Source organism: Rutilus rutilus (assembly GCF_951802725.1).
Source record: "Rutilus rutilus genome assembly, chromosome: 13".
Classification (NCBI taxonomy): domain Eukaryota; kingdom Metazoa; phylum Chordata; class Actinopteri; order Cypriniformes; family Leuciscidae; genus Rutilus; species Rutilus rutilus.
Genome location: NC_140218.1, coordinates 13,697,934 through 13,719,141, shown reverse-complemented (window position 1 = coordinate 13,719,141; position 21,208 = coordinate 13,697,934). Strand labels below are relative to the sequence as shown.

The window sequence follows — 21,208 nt, the reverse complement described above, 5'->3', positions numbered from 1 at the left end:
CACAATAAACCGCAAGGAACAAAAGAAACTTATTTTTCATCAGTGCTGTCACGTGTCCGCTTTGTGCACAACATGTTTGAGACGGAATATTCAAGTGGGTGCTCCTATGTTTTCGAGATTTAATAGGATTGGATAGTAAAATTATTTCTTGTTTGTCCCTCTCATGCCCACTCAACTCTTTCTTTTATGTTCTATGTTTCATTTACTCAGACTATTGGAGTGTTTAGGGGTGATATGAAAACCATGAAAAAGGCAGAACACGTCAAAATATTTAATCTCAACGAATAAAATAATTATTTTGAAATTAGTTCTGTCGTTTCGTAAATAATTTTCGTTAAATGGAACAATGTGTTTGTTGTGCATGAGATTATGTGATTTAATTGAAAAGGCTAATACATTAAGTTTTATAACAAACAAACAATAAATAGATAGATAGATAGATAGATAGATAGATAGATAGATAGATAGATAGATAGATAGATAGATAGATAGATAGCCTACATAGGCCTACATACATAAAGCATTTCCAAATCTGTCTATCTAAAAATGTAGTGTGTTGGTCTCACTATAGCCTATAGGGTAGCCTACTGATGATTAAATGTTATCACTTCGGATGTGTTGCATATTCTCTTTCGAGCAATTGGAAAAATAAATAATTAAAGTAATAAAAAAAATAATACATTGGTTTATTTTCGGCGTTTAATTTTTTCAGTAATGACAAACAAATATGACTTTTGTTCCTAGATACCAGTTCTGACCCTCGATATTAATTCTGACTAATAATAACAAGAAAATGATTTAGCCCTGTTTCAGATGGTAAAGAGGTCATAGCCTAACCTGCCTTATTTTGTACTTTGAATTCTGTTTTAAAACTTCCAATAGAAGAAAGGTCTCTCAGTAGTCGTCTATATGTACCCTGTAGAACCGAATTTGTGTCCAAAACATGAAAATCGCAAATACGTCTCTACAGGAATACATGGGCGACGTAAAAGCCACGAACGCCAAGTTGGGTTTGTATTTGTCTCGGTCTGAGGCACGTGACTTTGCATGAAAGTCTTGTGTGCATACTAGTTACTACCATAAGGAGTTTGAAAAAATAGTAGCCTACCCTACTACCACAGGAAGACATGAACATACTGAGCCGAAATTGTAGAAACGGAAATATGCTGTATGCCATCCAATGTAAACGATTGATTTAAAGCCTATATATCTTAATTAAACACAGAATCTGCTTTCTGCCACCATATACATTCTCCCTGTGTCCGTCGAATCATAGGCTAAATAAACTCTAAACATAGAATTTCTAACGTAGGTTTATCTGGTTATAATAGGCCTATTAATTCTATATAATAACGAAGATGCCAGGGATCTTGGAAATTTCCTTTGTACTGGCATAAATGCTCTCAAGAGATAGGCTAGTGAAAATATGCTTATACTACTAGATATTTCCCTACACGTTTAGTCATAAAAAGCCGTGGTAAAAAAAAAGCATTGTATAATGCTGTGTAATTATTTGCATTTGATCCGTTACCTAAGTTTAAATGCAATTAGGCCTACTTATTTTTATTTTTTATTTTACAACTAATAGCTTATAATTATTAATATTATTTAAATAAAGTAATTAGTGAAACTCTTATAGGTAACGGCACATGCACAAGTTAACTGAGAAACATCCCTAGGTGCTATGGCATGATCCGAGAAGATTTGGCCATTGTGTATGCGTGTGTGTGTGAGAGAGAAAGAGAGAGAAAGGGGGAGAGAGAGAGAGGGAGAGAGAGAGAGAAAGATAGAGAGAGGGATAGAGAGACTGAGAGACTTCGCGGACAATGGCGGAAAATTGAAGGTATATTTGCAAAAGCTGTGGTTCCTTATCCGGGGACTACATCGCCCCATGCCATTGGGCCATCGCATCACGTGGTAAAAGTAACTTTACAGGGTTGCTCGCTAGTAGGAGGGCTTTATGGAGCAGAAAAACGACAAAGCTAGAAAAATTATTTTCCACTCCAGAAATTAATGATCATGAGCTCGTATTTGATGGACTCTAACTACATCGATCCGAAATTTCCTCCTTGCGAGGAATATTCGCAAAATAGCTACATTCCCGAACATAGCCCTGAATATTACAGCCGTGCAAGGGAGAGTGGCTACCAGCATCACCACCAGGAGTTATACCCTCCGCGGGCAAGCTACCAGGAGCGTCAGTTTAACTGTCCAAGCATCCCTGAGCCTGATACTCAAAGAGGACATGGACTTCCTCACGCGGGGCACCTGCTCGGAAAAGGGCAACCTGCCTCATGTGAGCCCCCACCGTTACCCCTGTCTCCTGCCACCCCTCCGGCTGCATCCTCCGCCTGCAATCAAGCCACCCCGGAGCATCCCAACAGCTCAGCCTCTGCCAAACAACCCGTTGTGTACCCATGGATGAAGAAAATTCACGTCAGCACCGGTAGGCAACTTGAGTGTATTTCTCTTAAGCACTATAAAGCTCGCCCCTCATCCTAACTCTCTCTCTCCGTCTGCCTCACTCCTTTTTACACTCATCCCCTGGCCAGCCTCTGCTACGATAGGATAGAAGCCTTTGAAATGGCACAATTGAGGCGGATTTACGACTAGGCATTGGTAATTACACCCACCATAAATTTTATAGCCGAGGTATACTCTGGGCAGTCGTATCACCATGTGGCTTCTCTTGTTATGAGTGTGCGAGAGAGTGAGGGAGATCTGGGACCAGAGGAAAAACTAAGCTTTATAATGTTGCATTAATAATTCAGTGCTGAGTCCAATGTGATTTTAGCCTTATTATAGAAAGCTAACTTTAAGATGTTTTATCCATCCCACCCTCATTTCCTCTGTCGCCACCATTTCTCAATGAAAGACACGCTTGTTTACCCTATCCTTCCCTCGCTGCTTCTTTTCTTTTCTACTCTTTTTCTATTCTATTCTTTCTTTCTTTCCCTTTGCTTCTCCTCTTTCCAGTGAACCCTAATTACAATGGAGCGGAACCCAAGCGGTCTAGAACTGCTTACACTCGCCAGCAAGTCTTAGAATTGGAGAAGGAATTCCACTATAATCGGTACTTAACACGGCGAAGACGTATCGAGATTGCTCATTCCTTGGTCCTCTCGGAGAGGCAAATCAAAATTTGGTTTCAGAACCGCAGGATGAAGTGGAAAAAAGACCATAGGCTGCCAAACACCAAAGTCAGATCCTCGTCCTCCACGGGCATTTCCTCCGGGTCCAACACAAGCTCCGCGGCGGCAGCTTCCACCACTAACACCATATCAGCCTCCGAGGACCTCTCCGGACCCGAGCGTGCCGAGGATATTACAAGGTTATAAGAGAACTATTTCGAGGAGAGGAGAGAAGGGAAGATCAAATGACTGATTATTTATAAAATATAATATATTTTGTTTTCGTAGGTATCTTGTGCGTAAAGGGGGTTCCTTTAAGTCCACAGTTATATAAAATGCATGTTATATAGCATGGATTATTGCGAATACCTATGGATTATTTTTTACGAGAAACAGGGTTTAATTTATCTAAAAACTGAATCAATATGATGTTTGTTTGTTTTTCATCTTTTCTTTTCTTTCTTTTTAAGAGAAATGTTTTGGGCGAAGCAGGTTATGGACATTTTATTCAAATGTTATTTGTGGGCCTTTCTTTTGCCCAGCTGCCAAGGTGAAGTGCACAACGAATCTATTTATTTCTCACTTGAGAGAGCTGGTACGTTTTTTTGTACTGTAAATGAAAAACACTATCGTGGGTATCGATAGAAAAAAATATCTTAAACGTCTTTGTTTTCTTTTCAAGTAAATCATGCTGTGGGTTATCTGTCGTATGGAAAGGTTAAGATTTTAAATTATCATTTAGTTTTGTTGTGATGGCGTTGTGTTTAGGCTATTTACAGCAGATTGTTGTGAGATGCAATAAAACCAGTTTAGTGTATTTGTGCTAATTATATTGGTCAATAAAACGTAAGTGTCTATTAGTTTTACCTAGACTTGCGTGGCTGACTTTTATTAATATGCAATGTAAATTAAATTTCCGCGCATAAATAGCGAAAAGTTTTATTTCTATTTTTTTAACAGGGGATGCAAACTTTCATGCAAGTCAAATGTAGGCCCAAAGGGAAAATCGTGTTTTCAGTGCATTTAAAAATACACCATGGTGTCGAATGGGTTTCCAGCATTCTTTATTGCAGGAAATTAATTAGCCATTTTATTACTGCCATACCTTCTCTAATATCTACAATGCTATCTCTCATATTTGAGGGGTGAGGGTTGTGTAGGGGTTAGTTTGGGTTCTGTACACATCACTTTCTCACCTCTGCGATTAACGAGGCACATAACTCGGGCCTTTTCAGAAGGGACCTTATCGCTCCTCATTCCAGAAGATTCATTACTGTTTTCAACATGGCTGAAAATGTCTCTGAAAATCAATTCCAGTATTCAAAAATGTCCAGCACTGCATATGTTTCTTTCCGCTATATTAATTTCAAGCGTTTTCAAGCTGACAAGCAAATTCAACCAATTCGTTTTATTTTAGGTAAACTAAGAGTAAAAAAAAATTGGATGATATTCAGAACGTGAAAATAGGTCGAAAATGTTATGGTCTATATTTTTATAATGTTAGTTTAGCTTGAGTTTAAATCAAATCTAATTTGCATTCGTTATTATTTAAAATAAATGCTAATTAATTTTGATATATTCAGATGCAATGGAGAATGAAACGAATCAGCTACTAAACATTGCAAAAATACGTGTTATGGGATAAATGTGTAAAAAGGCAAATGTAAAGAGACAAAGGCTGTGAAATCGGTTATGTCCATATTATTGTTTTTATTTTTTTTTAAATGTAATGAAGGAATTTGCATGTGGTGAAATATAACCTTAGTACCTCTGTTTTTGAAAGTTCTGATTCAAGCCACTCCTCTTTGTGTGCCATATTGTTATTTTTAAAAAGTGGCGCTAGATCCTGTTCGAAGCAACGTCATCGCACAGAGGACCAAAATCTGCACGCTGTGGGCTTGCCATTTACAATGCGGCATAGAACGCTCCCGCGTGCAAATTGGTTTTAATTCTATTATGACGTTTTTGTATTTTTTCAAATGCACAAGAATATATTAAATTTTAAACATTAAACACTTAGCGTGTCTATTGAAATAAACTCTCAAAAATAACGTACAGAAAATAAGGAATGTGTTTGATTAATTGTAAATCGGCATGACTTGAATGAAGATTACACAACGGCTCGCTAAGTGGGGGGCTGAGAAGCACAAAGGAGTGAGCCATTTTAGACCATCAATCAAGTCCGGCAGCAATAGTCAATTGTACTTCTAATGTATTAAGTTGTACAGGCACTAAATAGTGCACAATAGCGTCACTGCAAAATATGTTTCAGCGGATAGTTTGTCCAAACCTAAATGGGAAAAAGGCACTGGCCATCGTCTCAGCCTGGCCGTGACTTTGGAAGTCACTTGAAAAGAGTAGGTGCAGAAATGCATTCAGAGACCATTAGCCTATGAGAGAAATGAATGTGCACGCCTAAATTGTAGCATCCCGGCAGCCTCTTTCGAGATGCTGTCGACTCCATGTCGCGAGGCTGAAAAGATACTTTATTGAAGTTTTTGGCAACTAAGAAAAGTCGAGTTCAATTTGCGGACACATTTTCTGTCCCATTAGTTTCATTTCAGCCGGGTCGGCCGACCTCTCCCACCCCTTGACCCCACTGGCTCTCTCAACGTGTACCTTCTGTGTGCACCCTCACAGGCTTCCTGGGGTTCCACCGGTGCTCTTGCTTTCATTGTGGGTTTTTGGTTATATTGATGTGGCATTAGAAGAAGGACATCTGAATGTGTTTCTCCTTTGTTGCTTTGCACCATATGACCTACGAGATCGGTGAACTCTGGGACAAGGCTCTTCTGTAGCGTGCGACCTTGTAACTTTTTCTTTTTCGAACTGTTAGTGTAGTTATCAAATTCATACGACCTCTCTCGTACGAATTCGTACGATTTTTGCTAAATCGTACATATTTTACGAGTCTCCCGATTCGTATGAATTCGTACGAATGACCTGCCCCTGCCCCCGCCCCCGCCCCTAAACCTACCCATCACGTGGTTTAGACTAATTGTACGAATTCGGCTACTAATCGTACGAATTAGCCACCTTTTAATCACTCGTACGAATTGGTCGTGAGATAGCGTTGTGATGGTCCGTAATGTTTACCGTTTACCTAAATGGGGGAAAAACTTTTTTTGTTCTTAACAGTTAAGACAATGTGAAATCAATATCTCGGAAAAGTGCATGAAATAGCTTTTTTATTGACTGTTAACTTAATTGCAGGTTTTGTGACATCCAAACTGATGACAACTTTTAAAATACAAAACAAACGTACCTGTTTCATGAGACAAACAGCCTTTTCTCAAAGGAGAGCACTATACTCCTGACGGACTGACTTTGCTGCTTGGATGTCTGACATTAAACGGAAGATGTAAAGCAGTTTTTCTGTTACTAAAATGCACACTAAAAGAAAAGGAGAACAAATGTCACGTCTGACTTATGTTGTACTAAACTATAAACAAACAAACTGTATTGTTCAGGAGACACGTAGCCTACTAGGAAATCATCGCACGTGACTTCTTGCTAGCCAATAAACTTTCATACAAATTCTGCATGTATAAATATGTATTAGCTATACTTACAGTCCTGTCAAAAGAGAAACCTACAGTTGCACCTCTTTATAATCTAACCCTTAAAATTACTGACCCTACTAACTATTATCGGTGCAACCGACTTTAGTGAGGTTGATTCAGTCGTATTAAATATTATTATTATTTTTACTTAAATTAAACCATTCAGTTAACCATTAGATTAATTAATTCGATTAACTAAAACAAAACTTTGACGAGCGTTGGCTATAGAGAAACATTTATAATTTTATCTTTTAGGTTAATATTTTTAATGTATTTGACGAAAAAGGTATCTTTAGACAAACTATAGTGTTCTGTGCTGCAATGCTTACAATCATATTTTAGTTGCTGAGAAATAAGATCTCTAATTAGGTGACAAGTGAAAATAATCACAGACATGCTAACTTTTCTAAACAGTTAGAAAAGTTGTTGAGACAGTATTATAATAGACATTTTCCCACAATATTCGTCATTTAAGAAATGCATCGATAGTTGTAACAACAGTAGGCTTTCTGCAATAGCTCATTATTGATCCCAATAACTTTATTTATGCAGGATGAACAACACGACGCCAGCATTTGCACTAAGCCCTGTTTTCCAATAGTTTAAATCACTCTCTAAAGATCGTCTTAGCTTATGTCGTAGCCTACATTATTTAATGATGGTTTGTACCGTTTCCAAAACCAGCACAGAGGTCGTTTGTTATAAAATAATTTAAATACAGCGTTAAATTACAAATTTACGATGTGACAATAGGCCTACTGCAAAAAAGAAAAAAAGTTGTCCTATATAGCTGTTGTAAGTTACGAAAAAATACTGCATTTATTATTAAAACATGCTTATAAATTAAATTATTTAATATTTATAGGAAAATTATTTATTATTATATTTACACACACACACACACACACATACATACATACACATATACATACATATATATATATATATATATATATATATATATATATATACACACACACATACATATACATACATACATACATACATCCACATACATATATATATATACACACACACACACATACATATATATATACACACATATATATATATATATATATATATATATATATATATATATATATATATATACACACATATATACACATATACATATATATAGATATAGATAGATAGTTGTAGGCCTATAATAGCCTACATATATAATTCCTTAAATAATTTTAAATATAAGGCTATTAAGTAAATAATTATAATTGTAAGTATAATTAAATTAATGTGAGCCTTGTACCAGATGCGAGTGGATAAACTATTAAACTATATTTGTTAACCATAAAAATCATAGAAGGTTGGACAGCCACGGCCTCATCCGCACTGATGTGAACAGTACCGTATAGGGAGGTGGGCATTTCTTTATGCGTTCATAAATCAAAAAGATGATTGAGGGTTTTGCCCTGCAATACTAGTAGTGCCACACTGCACAAAAACTGTTGTGTTTAGGCTTTTGAACCTGCCCTTGTTGGAAGAAGAGGAGGGAGAGACAAGCACGAAGATCATCACCTCTGCTTTTACCAAGCGCGTTATCAGAAATAGCTTCATTAGCCTGTCTAATATTATAATGTGTCGTCTATAGACCGATATAATAGGTTTAGGCCTATGCAACGGGAGGAATTCTCTTCTGAATACTAGTTACAATTGTTCATGCCTTTAATATTGGTTTATATTGACTGAAGTGTTTGCAGTTGCACAGTAATGCACATTATTTACTGTGTCAGTAGTTTTTCCTGTAAACTACGGAATGGAGTTTTATTTATTACCTTGCATGTTCTACGAGTGGTTTTAAGTTCTCGTTAAACTAATAACTTTTTTACGCGTCAAGGTAACGAAGCTTTCAGGGAACAGACTTTATTTTTAAAGTAGTACTTGCATTGCACGTCAGATCTGCTTTCGAGCAACCGCCCAGAAACAACTCCTCAGAAAGTGAAGAATAACACTTTGCGTGTGTTAATACTGAACCTGACACTGACCCGTTGTAAAGCATACAGGGTCCACCATGTTAATTACTCCACGAGACATAAAACTGTTATGAGAACAGATGATTGTTTCTGTCATAAAGACATTAGAGACTAGTAATTGCGCAATGACAGGTCATCTGTTGGCCCTGTCGTTGCATATGTAGCTTAGTTTTACAACGCAACATTGTTGAGCAAGTTTTGAGTTTTGGAAGTATGATCAGCCACAGTTATTTTTAATATTTTTTAATTTATTTTAATAAATTAACAACAGGGACTTTTACTCAATAAATTAACAATAATAAATTATCACTATACGATCTACCCATGTTCTGTTAAGTAGCCTACTGAATGCATTGTCATTTTGCCTTTTTATCTTAAACTGCATTTTTGTAAGATAAGTGTCTTCTCAAATCAATTAAGTTCTTAATAGGTTCTTCGCATTTTTACGAGGTCCTCTGTTTAAACTCTGTGGTGAACGTCGCAAAAAGCATCAGAGTTGAATCGGGGGTCACCATGTTATTTTCCAGAAATGTGTCAGTTCTTCTGAATATCCGCTCGACACATAAAATACATAATACAGAACTTTTTCCATACGACAAACGTCGTATGTGAGAGTCCAACGCGTCGACCATGCCTTTGACTTTTGCGCTTTTCACATATTTTTTCCCGCATTTTATGCTAAACTAAGAGCGTGAGCGAAGAAGAGTGTCTGCATTGCGCTCAACATATCTCCATAATCTTTGTTCTGATGTCTTGCCCCTTAACCTTTACACTCAATATGACCCCAAATGCTATGCCTAATGGCCACCCAAACTAAAACAGCGAGGGGACACACAAAAAAATTGTTTTAAGAACAGATACTTACCACAAACCAAAAATTTATATAAGTTAAACAAATAATTGTCAAAGTCTACTTCACGCCGGGGCAAAATCTACATTACCTGGTTTTATTCAAGTAAATTTATTTATATTTAATATGTCTGAATGAACCTAAAAAATAAAATAAAATAAAAAAACCTTTTAAAGTCATATTATGAGCATAGAAATAGCATTGCCAAGTAACTGCCAATGTTTACTTTTTAAAGTGTTGGCTATTATATTATTAGTAAGAAAGATAGGTTTGTCTGGGCGGCCATTTCATCCACGAATCATCCAACATCAAGACATGTTTGTGCACTCAAAAAACAATGATTTGCCTCAAAAACAATATAATTTCAACAGTTTCTCTCCTAATGCAGTCACACTAGACATTCATGAGAAAACCCAAGAGATTTGAGTGACCATGTGCTAAATGAGAACACGCCTTAACTCCAGATTAAGTGTCAAACAAACAATCATAAGCGGTAAATGAAGAAACCCCTTTAATGATAAACGTCTTGGGGGCGTTTAGGGATTTCCCAAAAGCAACGTACGCCTGAGTAGATCTTACGAATCATTTTAGAATTACAGGCTGTTTGTTTCCCCATAGCATTATAAATCGTAGCACGGAAGTCGTCGTAGGAATCGGATCGTTAAAAGGCATGCAGTCACCTGCAGGACAGCCGAAAAAGTACAGCTTGATAGAGTTGTGCTAGCTTCACCAACAGATATATTGTGACTTCCATATCAGGACATGAATTGCCTATTTTATTTATTTTTCTTTAATAATATTCTCAAATACGTAGAATAGTTTTTTTTTTTTTTACAAGAAACACAACCGTTTTGAACGGAATCTAATTCAGAAACTGAATTGAGCTGGATAATGACATTAACTTTTGCAACATTGACACCGTAATAGAATGAATCAACATTGAACTGATGAACTGTGCAACAATTGACAGTTAAACCAAAACAAATGAAGCTTGCACAAAAAACAGCCCGATCTCACGAAAGTGCGTATCTATAGCACAAATCTTATTTCTCGTAGCCTACCATTTATACGCAAAAAAATAGTTTGATATTATGATATATGACATATGATATTGCGCACTTTATAGCGTGTAATACGCACGCACTCCACACCCCTAATCCTACCCAAGGGGTTTACAGTGCATCATTTGCACGCAACTATATTTGGCGTAATAAATGGCGCGAGAAATAAATTCGTGTTATAGATACGCTCTTTCAGGCCACGTTAACCAAATAAACAACTACAGGTGGTAACTAAAATTCCGTCGAGTTTTTAACGTCAATATTAAATTATTTATTTATTAAGTTATTTTCGCACAATTTTCGTGATGGGGAGACAAATTATTGGACGTAGCCTACTGATTAAAGTGTTGGCGTTAGTTCAACATCTTTGGACCTAACTGCCACTTGAACTGCACACAAGTTCTGCGTAACAGAACGATCTACTTGCTGTTTGAAAAGAGGCGTTGCTTGACGGTATAAACACACACACACACACACACACACACACACACACACACACACGTTTTCATGTTTTATGGAGAATTTCCACAGAAATAATGATTTGTATTCTGTACAAACTGTATATTCTAGCCCCTTACATTAACCCTACCCCTAAACATGACAGAAAACTTTCTGCATATTTACATTTTCAAAACGCATCACTTAGTACGATTTAGTTCAAGCGGTTTTCCTCATGGGGACCAAAAAATGTCTCCACAAGGACAAGGATTTAGGATAGTGTTATCTTTGTGGGGACATTTGGTCCCCATGATACAGGGTTTACCAGGCCACACACATAACGTAGGCCTACTGTCATTTGAGATCGTTTTAACAGCATGTTGGGAACAGCAGTTGGGAAACCCAACAATGTTTTTTTTTTTTTTTTTTTTTTTTTTAAATAAATAAATAAATATATATATATATATATATATCATGTAATTTCATACTGGATTACTCGGGTAAGATAGATAAATGTCTGATGAAAGAGTGATCTTGTGATTTGTTCAAGTTGCCAGGCAACAAGCTACACGAGAGTCTCTCACAGAATAGCAGAACATCCATTATCACTAAAAGTTCTTTATTTTACCGAGTTACCGATTGAAGCTACAATGCGTATCCCGTTTTTATCGAATTAACCTGTAGTATTTTATCCAGCCTTTGTCAATAAAGTATCGTTACAATGAAGAGTTCAGCGTATAATGGCACAGGGGGCAGTTTGTTAAGAATGCGAGACTGAGCACGGTCGTAATACGAATGAAGGGTCACCTGTGAACATCTCTGTTTCTCTGTATCAGTCTGCCAGGCTTCCACACATCTCACTAAAGAGAAATGGAGCAATTCGTGTAGGCTATAAGAGCCAAAGGACACATAGCCTATGTCAGAGGCTGTGCTCGTAGTGAACACACAGACGTCATTTCAGGTCCCAAGGCACGTTTGCAACAAGATAGAAGAGTCTTCTGTAAAATCCATAATCTCACGTAGCTACATGCAGAGGAAAGCAGTAGCCTACTTTTAAAGCTCACCCAGTTTGCACATTTTCACAAACAATAAATCGTTAAAAAGATATAAATGCAGTTATAAATTCTGTCATTTCACATTGGTTGACATATCTATAGCCTAAAAGAAAGATTCCCTTGCTGCAACTGAGAAGTTCCCAGTGTCACGGTATAGATGTAGAATTGTGTATTGAGGCTTTTGTCCAGTCCTCCAGGGTGTCTGCAGTGTGTCTAAACATATGCGGTCACGAGGAGGTCACGAGACGTGCTGCTGCGCCAAAATGATTAATGTCATCTTTTCTATAGAGAAATGGCATTCGTAGATTAACGTTTTCTGTACAACATGGTGAGTGCTTTAAACAGGCATGTACATAGAATATAAATACTAGTAGCCTACTTGAAATCCTACATTAACATCTTAAATTAAGAAGCCTAAACAAAGACACGCTGAGTATTAAACCCTTGCAAAGCAACTTGACAACTTTATCTTTGAAGGAACAAAGATTGAAGTCCAATTACTTTTTAGACAATCATTCGTAAGGCGTTTAGATAAAACGTTAGAAAGAAGTTATTGACATAGGTTATATAGTAACATTTTATTTATGATTTATTTTTATCTTGAATGCTGAAGTAAAATGTGATGCGAGGAAGTTATGCTATTAGGCCTACTCTAAAAGTCACTGTCAACAAGGCAGCCTTAAAGAAATTGTACCTCATATACGAATTGTATTCATCTTTCAGGTTTCCTTTATTTATTTTTCCCATAGTGGACTGAATTCACCTGACAGTTATGAATAACAGAATAACAGAGCAATCGACTATATCAAGTCGATCAAGTCATAAGTTTCAGGAGTAGGCTACTTGAGAGATCTTTCTAAATTTCACTCTTTTAATATAGGTTCAGATTGTGAAGATATAAAACTATCAGAGACAGATCCATTTGTATGCATAACCGACAACATCTTTTGTTCATCAAAATCCTTTCCTGGAATTACTCTCTTATTTGTCCTACCCCTAAAAAAAACACTAGGATATTACTAGAATTTTTATTGAATTAATCCATTGCGTTGTGCAGAAACAATGAAAATATTATGATTTTATCTATAATCCAAAAAGTCTACTTGTGGATAGACATAGTCTAAGAAAGAAAGAAAGAAAGAAAAAAAAAAGATTTTCACATTCGTTAAAACTCTTTAATCCGCAATACAATTTTTTTTTTCTCCAAAATGCTGGGTAATGTCCTCACCAATTGGAGTTATGGTAGCAAAAGAGCTCGTTGCCTCTTTCCCGTTTTTATCCTCTTTAGAGAGCATATCTTTGCATGAAATGGTTAAAGCGATGTTATTATCGATGTTTTATGCATCTGTTTGTGTCAGCAACCACAAGAGCGCAGAAGGTAGGGAGGAATTATAAAAGGGTTGACACCCAGAGCGACCGGCGCGCTTTTGTGAGAGAAAGAAAAATGATTTATTGCCAGCAACGTGGTTCAAACAGAGTTCACTGAGAATTGTAGTGTACCGGCGGAGGCGCTGAGTTATGGTCTTGCTGAGCCACTACATCAAAGATTCCTTTTCAGATTTAGTGAATGGACCCAGCGGCATGAGACAAGGGAACAAACTTACTTTAATTAGAAAATTCCCAAGATCACAAGCGACTTTCAAACAATAAGGGAAGAGTTTGAAATATATGAAAGGCACAAGGGGAACCATAAAAACCTGCAGAATAATAATTATAATAAAAAACCCGATAACCGCCTCCTCCACCAACACCGCCACTTCCAAAAAATATTAATAAAATAGAAAATGCATCGAAATTGTTTAAATAGCATTTATTGAATATCTAATTCATATGGAATGAGTACACTTGCATTCCCTGCACATTCGGGCGCAGTAATATTTCATGTTAATAGCGCTGCAGCTCGGCAGAAGCCGGACTTGTAATATGCATAGTGAATGCTTCTATTTGACATGGCTTGTGACAGCAATTCACTGAACTCAAAATAACAAATCGTTCTCAGAAAAAGATTGATTTTAGCGTCACAACCGGAGATGATAGCCCCTATGGCTCTTTGATTATCTTCTTTAATAAACAGTATATTATGAATGGTTATGGTTCGACTAGTTAAACCATTCGAAATGAGAGACAATGCTTTTAAATTGCTGTCATGCTGCCATTTACACGTCATTGTTTTAATGCAGTCCAAAGAAATCTTGTAGGCTTTATGTGCTAGGATTGAGATGACCATTATTTAAACACAAACCTGGCAATACTGGCAGGCCTTTCTTGGCGTCTTAGAAACTCATTGAACAGTGTAGGCCTATTATATTAAACATTCCCTGAACAAACAATAAAAATAAAAAAATCCCTGCAGGAGAAAGAGAGTCGTTGAGGCTATCAGTCTTTGTCTTCGAAATACGCCAGACATGTTATTGACAGTACTGAGTGTCTGAGTAAATACTCAAACAAGACACTGTGGAGAGTAAATGAAAAGGGACTAGTCCTTGGATTTCAGTCCTTGTGCACAATTAATCACTAGTGCGAGACAACCGCTGTCCACATGCAACTTATGTAAAAGGAAGGGTGATGTCTTTTATGTTCATTTCAGACTGGGTAGGCCTATACTTACTTCAACGCGACTGCTACCCTAAACCTACCCATGGGTATCATATGCACGTAAAAACTCAATTTCGCATATACATTGCACGATAAACACAATGCGTGCTATAGCGACGCATTTAGTGTGACCGGGTTGGAAATACAGCGATCTGAGCAGGTTAAGTGCAAAATAGTCAACGTTCTGATGGAACCCTCTTCCATTAGCTTAGGCTATATGACGTCAGAGAGGACAAATACTAATTTTGTTGCGAATGCAAGAGTTTTGTGATCAATTTGTAATGACTTTTGAAACTTGTTGGCGCTGGGAAACTTGTTGTTTTTAAATACTTTCCCATTGCCCTAAAATGTCGTCCTTATACGCCAAATCTGGGCTGTTCCTGCTCTTTGTTCATCAAGACAATGTTTTAAATAGTAGGCTACTCAATGCGATTCTTACTACATCAACTTAAAATATTTGTTTGGTTACCCGAACTAGCAAATAATCATCTTAGCGAATCGTTTCTTACACTGCCAGTTAATTAAATAAACAAACTCTATCATTCCAAAGATTTTTTTTTTTTGACATGCATTGTCAGTACAGCATTGACAGTCAAAATCCCTTTGTTTGACCACACCCATTGATTCTCTTTATGTCTTTTTCACCAGGTAAAATAAGCAGACATCTCAAAACACGTCGAAAAAAAAAGTATAATAAAAACACTATTAGTAGCCTATTCAAAAGATCCATTTAACCTGTGTTGCAATTTCATCACACATCAGAAAGGTTGTTTGTTATCCTTTTAACAAAACATGCCGATGGAGAAAGACAAATAATGTATATTACAGAAATATTTTATTCACAAAGAAGCATTGCTGGAACATTTATCTACATGGCTGTTTACGACAGATTACAAATATTTTTAAAATATGTTTTTTTTTTTTATATGTTAAGACACGTGGAGCTGTTGTTACAACTGCAAACCGTTACATGAATAATTACTTAACTATAACGGAAACAAGTCGATTATTTTAAATACCTACCATAAGAGGATTGAAAAGTAAGTCAAGGTTTCAAACACTGTATTATAAAACATTATCACGGAAATGAAGTCTGTATTCTGCAATCCATTGTAGCAAAACTAAAGAGACGCGATCCCAGACTTGCGTGTCTTTTCTCTGTCCAAATGGGTCTCCGACACCCTCCCACCTCTCAATCACGCTCTCTGAACTCTTGTCAGCACGGGAACAGGGTAATGTATGAGCCCTGCTCATGGCTTTTCGTCTGTCCACAGGATAATGAAAATTGCGAAATAGTTGAAGAATGCGGAGGAACCCGGAATCGTCGTTTGGTTGCTTTCGAGCACTTTACAACTCAAACAGCGAGTGCGCGAGGCTATTGGAGGAGGCCATCACGTGACTACATTGTTTACCCTTGTTGGAAAACAATTAAAGACGCGAGTGAGTGTACTTTTTCTGTCTTTCCTACACCTTGTGTGATCAATTACTCAACCCGAGTGATCAGGACGGTTAGAGATGCACAAGAATTCGACTTTCACATTAACAATGCACACTTGAACAAGATGTCTTGCAAAAAATCTCATGTTTTTTCTATGGAGCAACATTTCTCCCCTTGTGCTCTACAGGAGAGCAGTTCTGCGTGGAGTCAACATGCTGAAGAAAATTCATCAAAACCTTATGGAGGCCATATTTGGAACTTTGAAAAACTCTCTCATATCCAACATCCCTATTCATCCTCTACAGATGCCAACTACCCTACGAATGAAAAGATAAACTCCTTGGACCACGCGAATGCTACGGAAAGAGACGAGAGATGCAAGCTGCCAACTTCCTGCTTTCCAAGCAAGAAGTACCCTTGGATGAGAGAGTCACACACACCTATAAACTTCAGCTCCATTAAAGTCATGGAATCAGGTGAGAGAACTCGTTTTTGGAGTAAATGAGGTATATTGATTTGTATTGCTTAGAAACACGTAATCTAATCAGTCTGTCATATTTTAGTCGATAATGAATAACATCTGTGTCAGATTTGGTTCTATGTAAGTTAAATTTGTCACACTGATGTCAATGAATGGCATCGTTGAGAAGCACAGTTATTAATCAATTATTAGTGTTATCCTTCCTCCTTTAATAGAAAATGAGCCCATAATTACAAGCAACATTTCAATCTTGACTAATAAAGATGGCGTTTACTTCTAGTAAATTAATGTAAGAATGTGTCTAAAACTGAAGTTTCATTCTGATCATTTAAGTTAATTTATTTAAATATGTTTATCAGTCCAGTCCATCAAGAACCCAAAAACCAAAGAGTCTAAGATGAATGTGGACACGTTTATGGAAAAACACAAGAGTGGGGAAAATATAATCTATGCTTTTTGCTCATTGACTAAAACACAATTATATATTTTAAGCATAGGGATTTGATATTGTGTCTAACAGTATTATGATGTTTCTCTGTGAAAATGTCTATAGGCTACATAAAAAAGAGAATTTCTAAGGAAAGTAATATTTTCTAGAGACCGCCAGTTGTTCTGTGAACTTGATTAAGCTTAAACATTTACTAAGGAGCAGAATAATAAAAAAAGAGCCTACAGTGGAATTTTTTTTTTATTGTCTGAGGCTATGCTTTTCTGGGTCACACAGATAAAACTGATTCACTTCTTTTAGCCTAAGCCAAATTCTTACATTCACACTAGTGAATAAGTTCTACAAACCATATTCAATAATTAGTGAGGTGATACAGCGAATATAATGTCAGGTGTATATTTTATAATGTAATGGGTTAAAATTTGAATTTTATAATGTAATGGGTGTCAGCTTATATGTCCAGTAATGAAAATATGGCATTGAGGTTACAACCTGAACAAACTTTTTTGATAAAAAAAAAATCATTAGGGAACCTAACAGTAGAACACACGTAATGGATAATTAACTTGGTGATTAGTCTACCAACAGTGGTCTGCCCAAAGACAGTGTTCTGAATTCTAAGCACACTGATTTATCACTGAGGGTTTAAACTTGCAGCTGAGCATATTCAAGGATGTCATGCTACATTTTCATCATCCCAGTTTATGCTTCAGAGAGATTATCCTATTCAACACGGTTAAAGGGATAGTTCACCCAAAAATGAAAATTCTGTCATAATTTTGTAACCAAACCGTTCTGGGGCACCTTTGGCTTTTTCCCCCCTTTTTTTAACAAACATTCTTCAAAATATCTTCCTTTGTTTTCAACAGAACAAAGACAAAGTTTGGAACAACTTGAGGGTGAGGAAATGATGACAGAATTTTCATTTTTGGGTGAACTATCCCTTTAATAATTTGGGATGAGAGTTCTTTTCATTGTCTAAACTTGAGAATCAGTCTATTTTTGACAGATCTTGGCCCGGTTTCACGTACAGGGCTTAGATTAAACCAGGATTAGGCCTTAGTTCAATTAGGACACAGCTTTTATAAAATTACCTTAGAAAAAAAAAACATTACTGGTGTGCATCTTGAGACAAAACAATAGCACTACTGACATATTTTAAGATATTCCAAGTTCCTTTCAGTTAAAACAGCTCAAACATGCACTTTAGTCTAGGACAAGGCTTAAGTTTTGTCTGTGAAACCAGGGAACCAGAAACTCGTGTACCTGAACACTTCTATCCATCTGCATGTTTTCTAGGTGATTCCAGGCACAGCAGTGAAGCAGGAGTACGGGATAGCAGCTGTTCTAACAGTAAACGGGCACGTGCAGCATTCACCTCCGCTCAGCTGCTTGAGCTGGAGAAGGAGTTTCACTTCAGCGCTTACCTGTGCCGCTCTCGGAGACTTGAGATGGCAGCGCTGCTGAAGCTCACTGACCGCCAAATTAAAATCTGGTTCCAAAACCGTCGCATGAAGTATAAGAAAGACCATAAGGAAAAGTCCTCTTACTCCTGCCTGGAAACAGGTAACCAGCCCTTTGCGATTAGTGGCAGTGCGGTGGATACTCCAATGCCATTAAAATTCCAGTACCACTACGAGAGACCATCAATGATGAACTGTGCTCAGAGCCACTAGTGAAACTACAGGAAATCCAACAACTAGGGACTTCTGCTTTCAGAATCCAGCACTAAAGAATGACTCGCATAATGACAGTGACCTCTGCCAACCTCTTTAATAAGTGAAATACAAATACAAATTCTGCACAAAATATGCTGTTCTGTTGCTGATCAGCTATTTTCCCCATTGTAACTCTCTCTGGCATGATTTATATATAAGAAAATTGAAGATTTATTACCCCTAGATGATGATTTATATGAAAAGTTAACTTGGAAGAGTTTAATAACCAAGTTCGCTTTGAACCAGATTACATGTTATCAGCTTGTACATGGTGTATCAGAGTTAGTCTACATTGTGCATAAACTGCTGTAGTAATATCTCTGCAAAGCACCAAGATTTATTGCACACGGATGTAAGCCCACTTGTACAAGTTTATCTCTTGGGCACAGAAAATACTATTTTAAAAAGGGCATTCAAGACTTTGAATGGTCATTAACATCCGCTCAACTTTTGCAAGTGCGCAACATATTTTTATTACTCCCAAAACGATATGCTATTTTACCCAAGGCATGTGCTGAATCTTTTAACTTGGAATGTTGTTGATAATGGCCATGAGTTTGACTTTACACAGTTTTTTTTTCTGTTTTATACTGAAAGTACTGGTCATTTAAATCTGAATTTATGGTGTTTTGACTGACAAATGAATAAAGCAACAAAACAGGACTCACCCCCTCTGTCGCAATGCTACGTCAATGCCAGAATCCTTTCTTTGTTTTGTGTGTGAAAATGACAGAGCTGCAATGTAAAACGTGTATATATTTCTAGTTCTTACCTCTTGGCCATATCGGACTAAAAGCATGTGTTTGAAACTGAAAAGTGGTTGCTTCAAACTAATTAAATCCCTCTGGATAGTTAATAAAGGTGACTGAATGGCATGTAAATGACAATAATGTGTTCATTCTGTTGTTTTTCAGATCATTTTTTTCTTTGTTTCTTTGTTAGTAGAAACAGTTGAGAACAACTGAGAGTGAATCTTAATTTAGCTTAAAAGTGATTCTGTGAATTTTACTTTGATACTTTTTGAAATAGGCAATACTGTACTTTGTATTCTTAATACATAACCTTACATATATGCCTTCCTCCGCCTCCGCCTACCAACCTCGCAACATTAATCATTTAGACAAGTCTCTCTCTCGCTCGCTCTCGCTCTCTCTCTCTCTCTCTCTAGCAGCTTCACAGCCGCTCAACCCGCTGGGCCTAATGACAGGCAGTGCACTTCTCTTCCAACCTTCAAGCACTCTTCTTCAGCATGGGAGCTGAAGCGCAACCAAAGAAAACAGATTTGGTTTTCTCCTTTCTGCTAAAAACAGAGTCTATTATTACATTTGAGCAAAATTGCACTACAGCAACGTTACCGGTGAGGAAGTCAAGGCTTGTGGGCACCGCCCCTGGCATGGTGGGCGATAACTCATTTTGATTAATTATGTTTAATTAGGACGTCGCCGTGTGTCATTTTATAAGCTAAGCATGGAACAGCAAAATCTACCTTTTCAAAAATATTAACTTCAGCTGAAATTTGAACTAATTGAGCAATTTGAGTTTGGCCAATCTCAGTGATTCTGCGTGAATCAATCTAGACCCAATATAATTAGTAGCCTAACTTAGTAACCTTGAGTGGTTCTCAATCCCGCTCCTGGAGGGTTCCAGGACTATCAGCAACATCGCACAATTAATCATAGATTTAACTATATTCTCAGCCTTGTTTCCGTTTATAGATTACAATGCAGCATTCGTAATCAAGAGGATGGAAATAGCCCTTTATTCCATTCATTCTGATTAAAGGTACAAATGACTCTGTAATGAATCGTTGAGGCTAAATCATAGATCTAAATAAATAATCTGATACAGTAATTTGCAGATAAGTAGCCTATGTGAACATATCTTTATGCAAGTGTCCGCGAGAGAATGAACACCGTCTGTGCTGTACTGCTGAACTTACCATTCATCACCACGCGGCACTGTTCCATATGCAAAATAGGAGTTGGCCTCCCGGTGGCCCCTTCAGTGCAACTGAACGGAATGCTGAGTGCTTTGCTGTATTTAACCTGCATCTAACCTACTTGCTTAGTTACAAAGGATATAACACTTCTAAACAGACAGAGAATATCAATTCAAAGGTTTTTAATAAATCATTTATTATCTAGTAGCCTACATTGCATTATTCTATAAACTTATTATTTTATATAATAGATTATAAAACTGTTTATAAAATGTAATGTAGCTAATATATATAGGCTATATATATATATATATATATATATATATATATATATATATATATATATATATATATATATATATATATATTTATTATATTATATTATATTATTATATATATTTTTTTAAATATGCTCCTGGAGTAGGCCTATACCTTTCTGCAAATGCTCTTAATAAATAAAATTATAAAAACATTTTATATAAAACCCACATCAACCA

General features: G+C 36.8%; 2 protein-coding genes across 2 annotated transcripts; both read left to right on the top strand.

Moving 5' to 3' along the window:
- The first annotated feature begins 1,643 nt into the window (after nucleotides 1-1,643).
- On the top strand, nucleotides 1,644-16,072 carry hoxc4a (homeobox C4a). The gene is made up of 3 exons (XM_084428854.1): nucleotides 1,644-2,446; nucleotides 2,977-3,331; nucleotides 15,962-16,072. The coding sequence occupies exons 1-3, from the start codon at nucleotides 2,014-2,016 to the stop codon at nucleotides 15,981-15,983; spliced, it is 810 nt and encodes a 269-aa protein (XP_084284980.1). The 5' UTR covers nucleotides 1,644-2,013; the 3' UTR covers nucleotides 15,984-16,072.
- hoxc3a (homeobox C3a) lies at nucleotides 15,984-19,647 on the top strand (the record flags this gene model as incomplete). Its single annotated transcript, XM_084428210.1, has 3 exons — nucleotides 15,984-16,127; nucleotides 16,313-16,601; nucleotides 18,354-19,647. Coding segments are annotated over 3 exons (810 nt in total), but the record flags the coding sequence as incomplete, so codon positions are not given.
- Nucleotides 19,648-21,208: the final 1,561 nt, after the last annotated feature.

Excerpts from the sequence above, each read along its gene's own strand:
- hoxc4a (XM_084428854.1), top strand. The coding sequence starts at position 2,014 with ATGATCATGAGCTCGTATTTGATGGACTCTAACTACATCGATCCGAAA. Across the intron at positions 2,447-2,976 it reads GAAAATTCACGTCAGCACCG|TGAACCCTAATTACAATGGA; the intron begins GTAGGCAACTTG and ends TCCTCTTTCCAG. Across the intron at positions 3,332-15,961 it reads CGTGCCGAGGATATTACAAG|GATAATGAAAATTGCGAAAT; the intron begins GTTATAAGAGAA and ends GTCTGTCCACAG.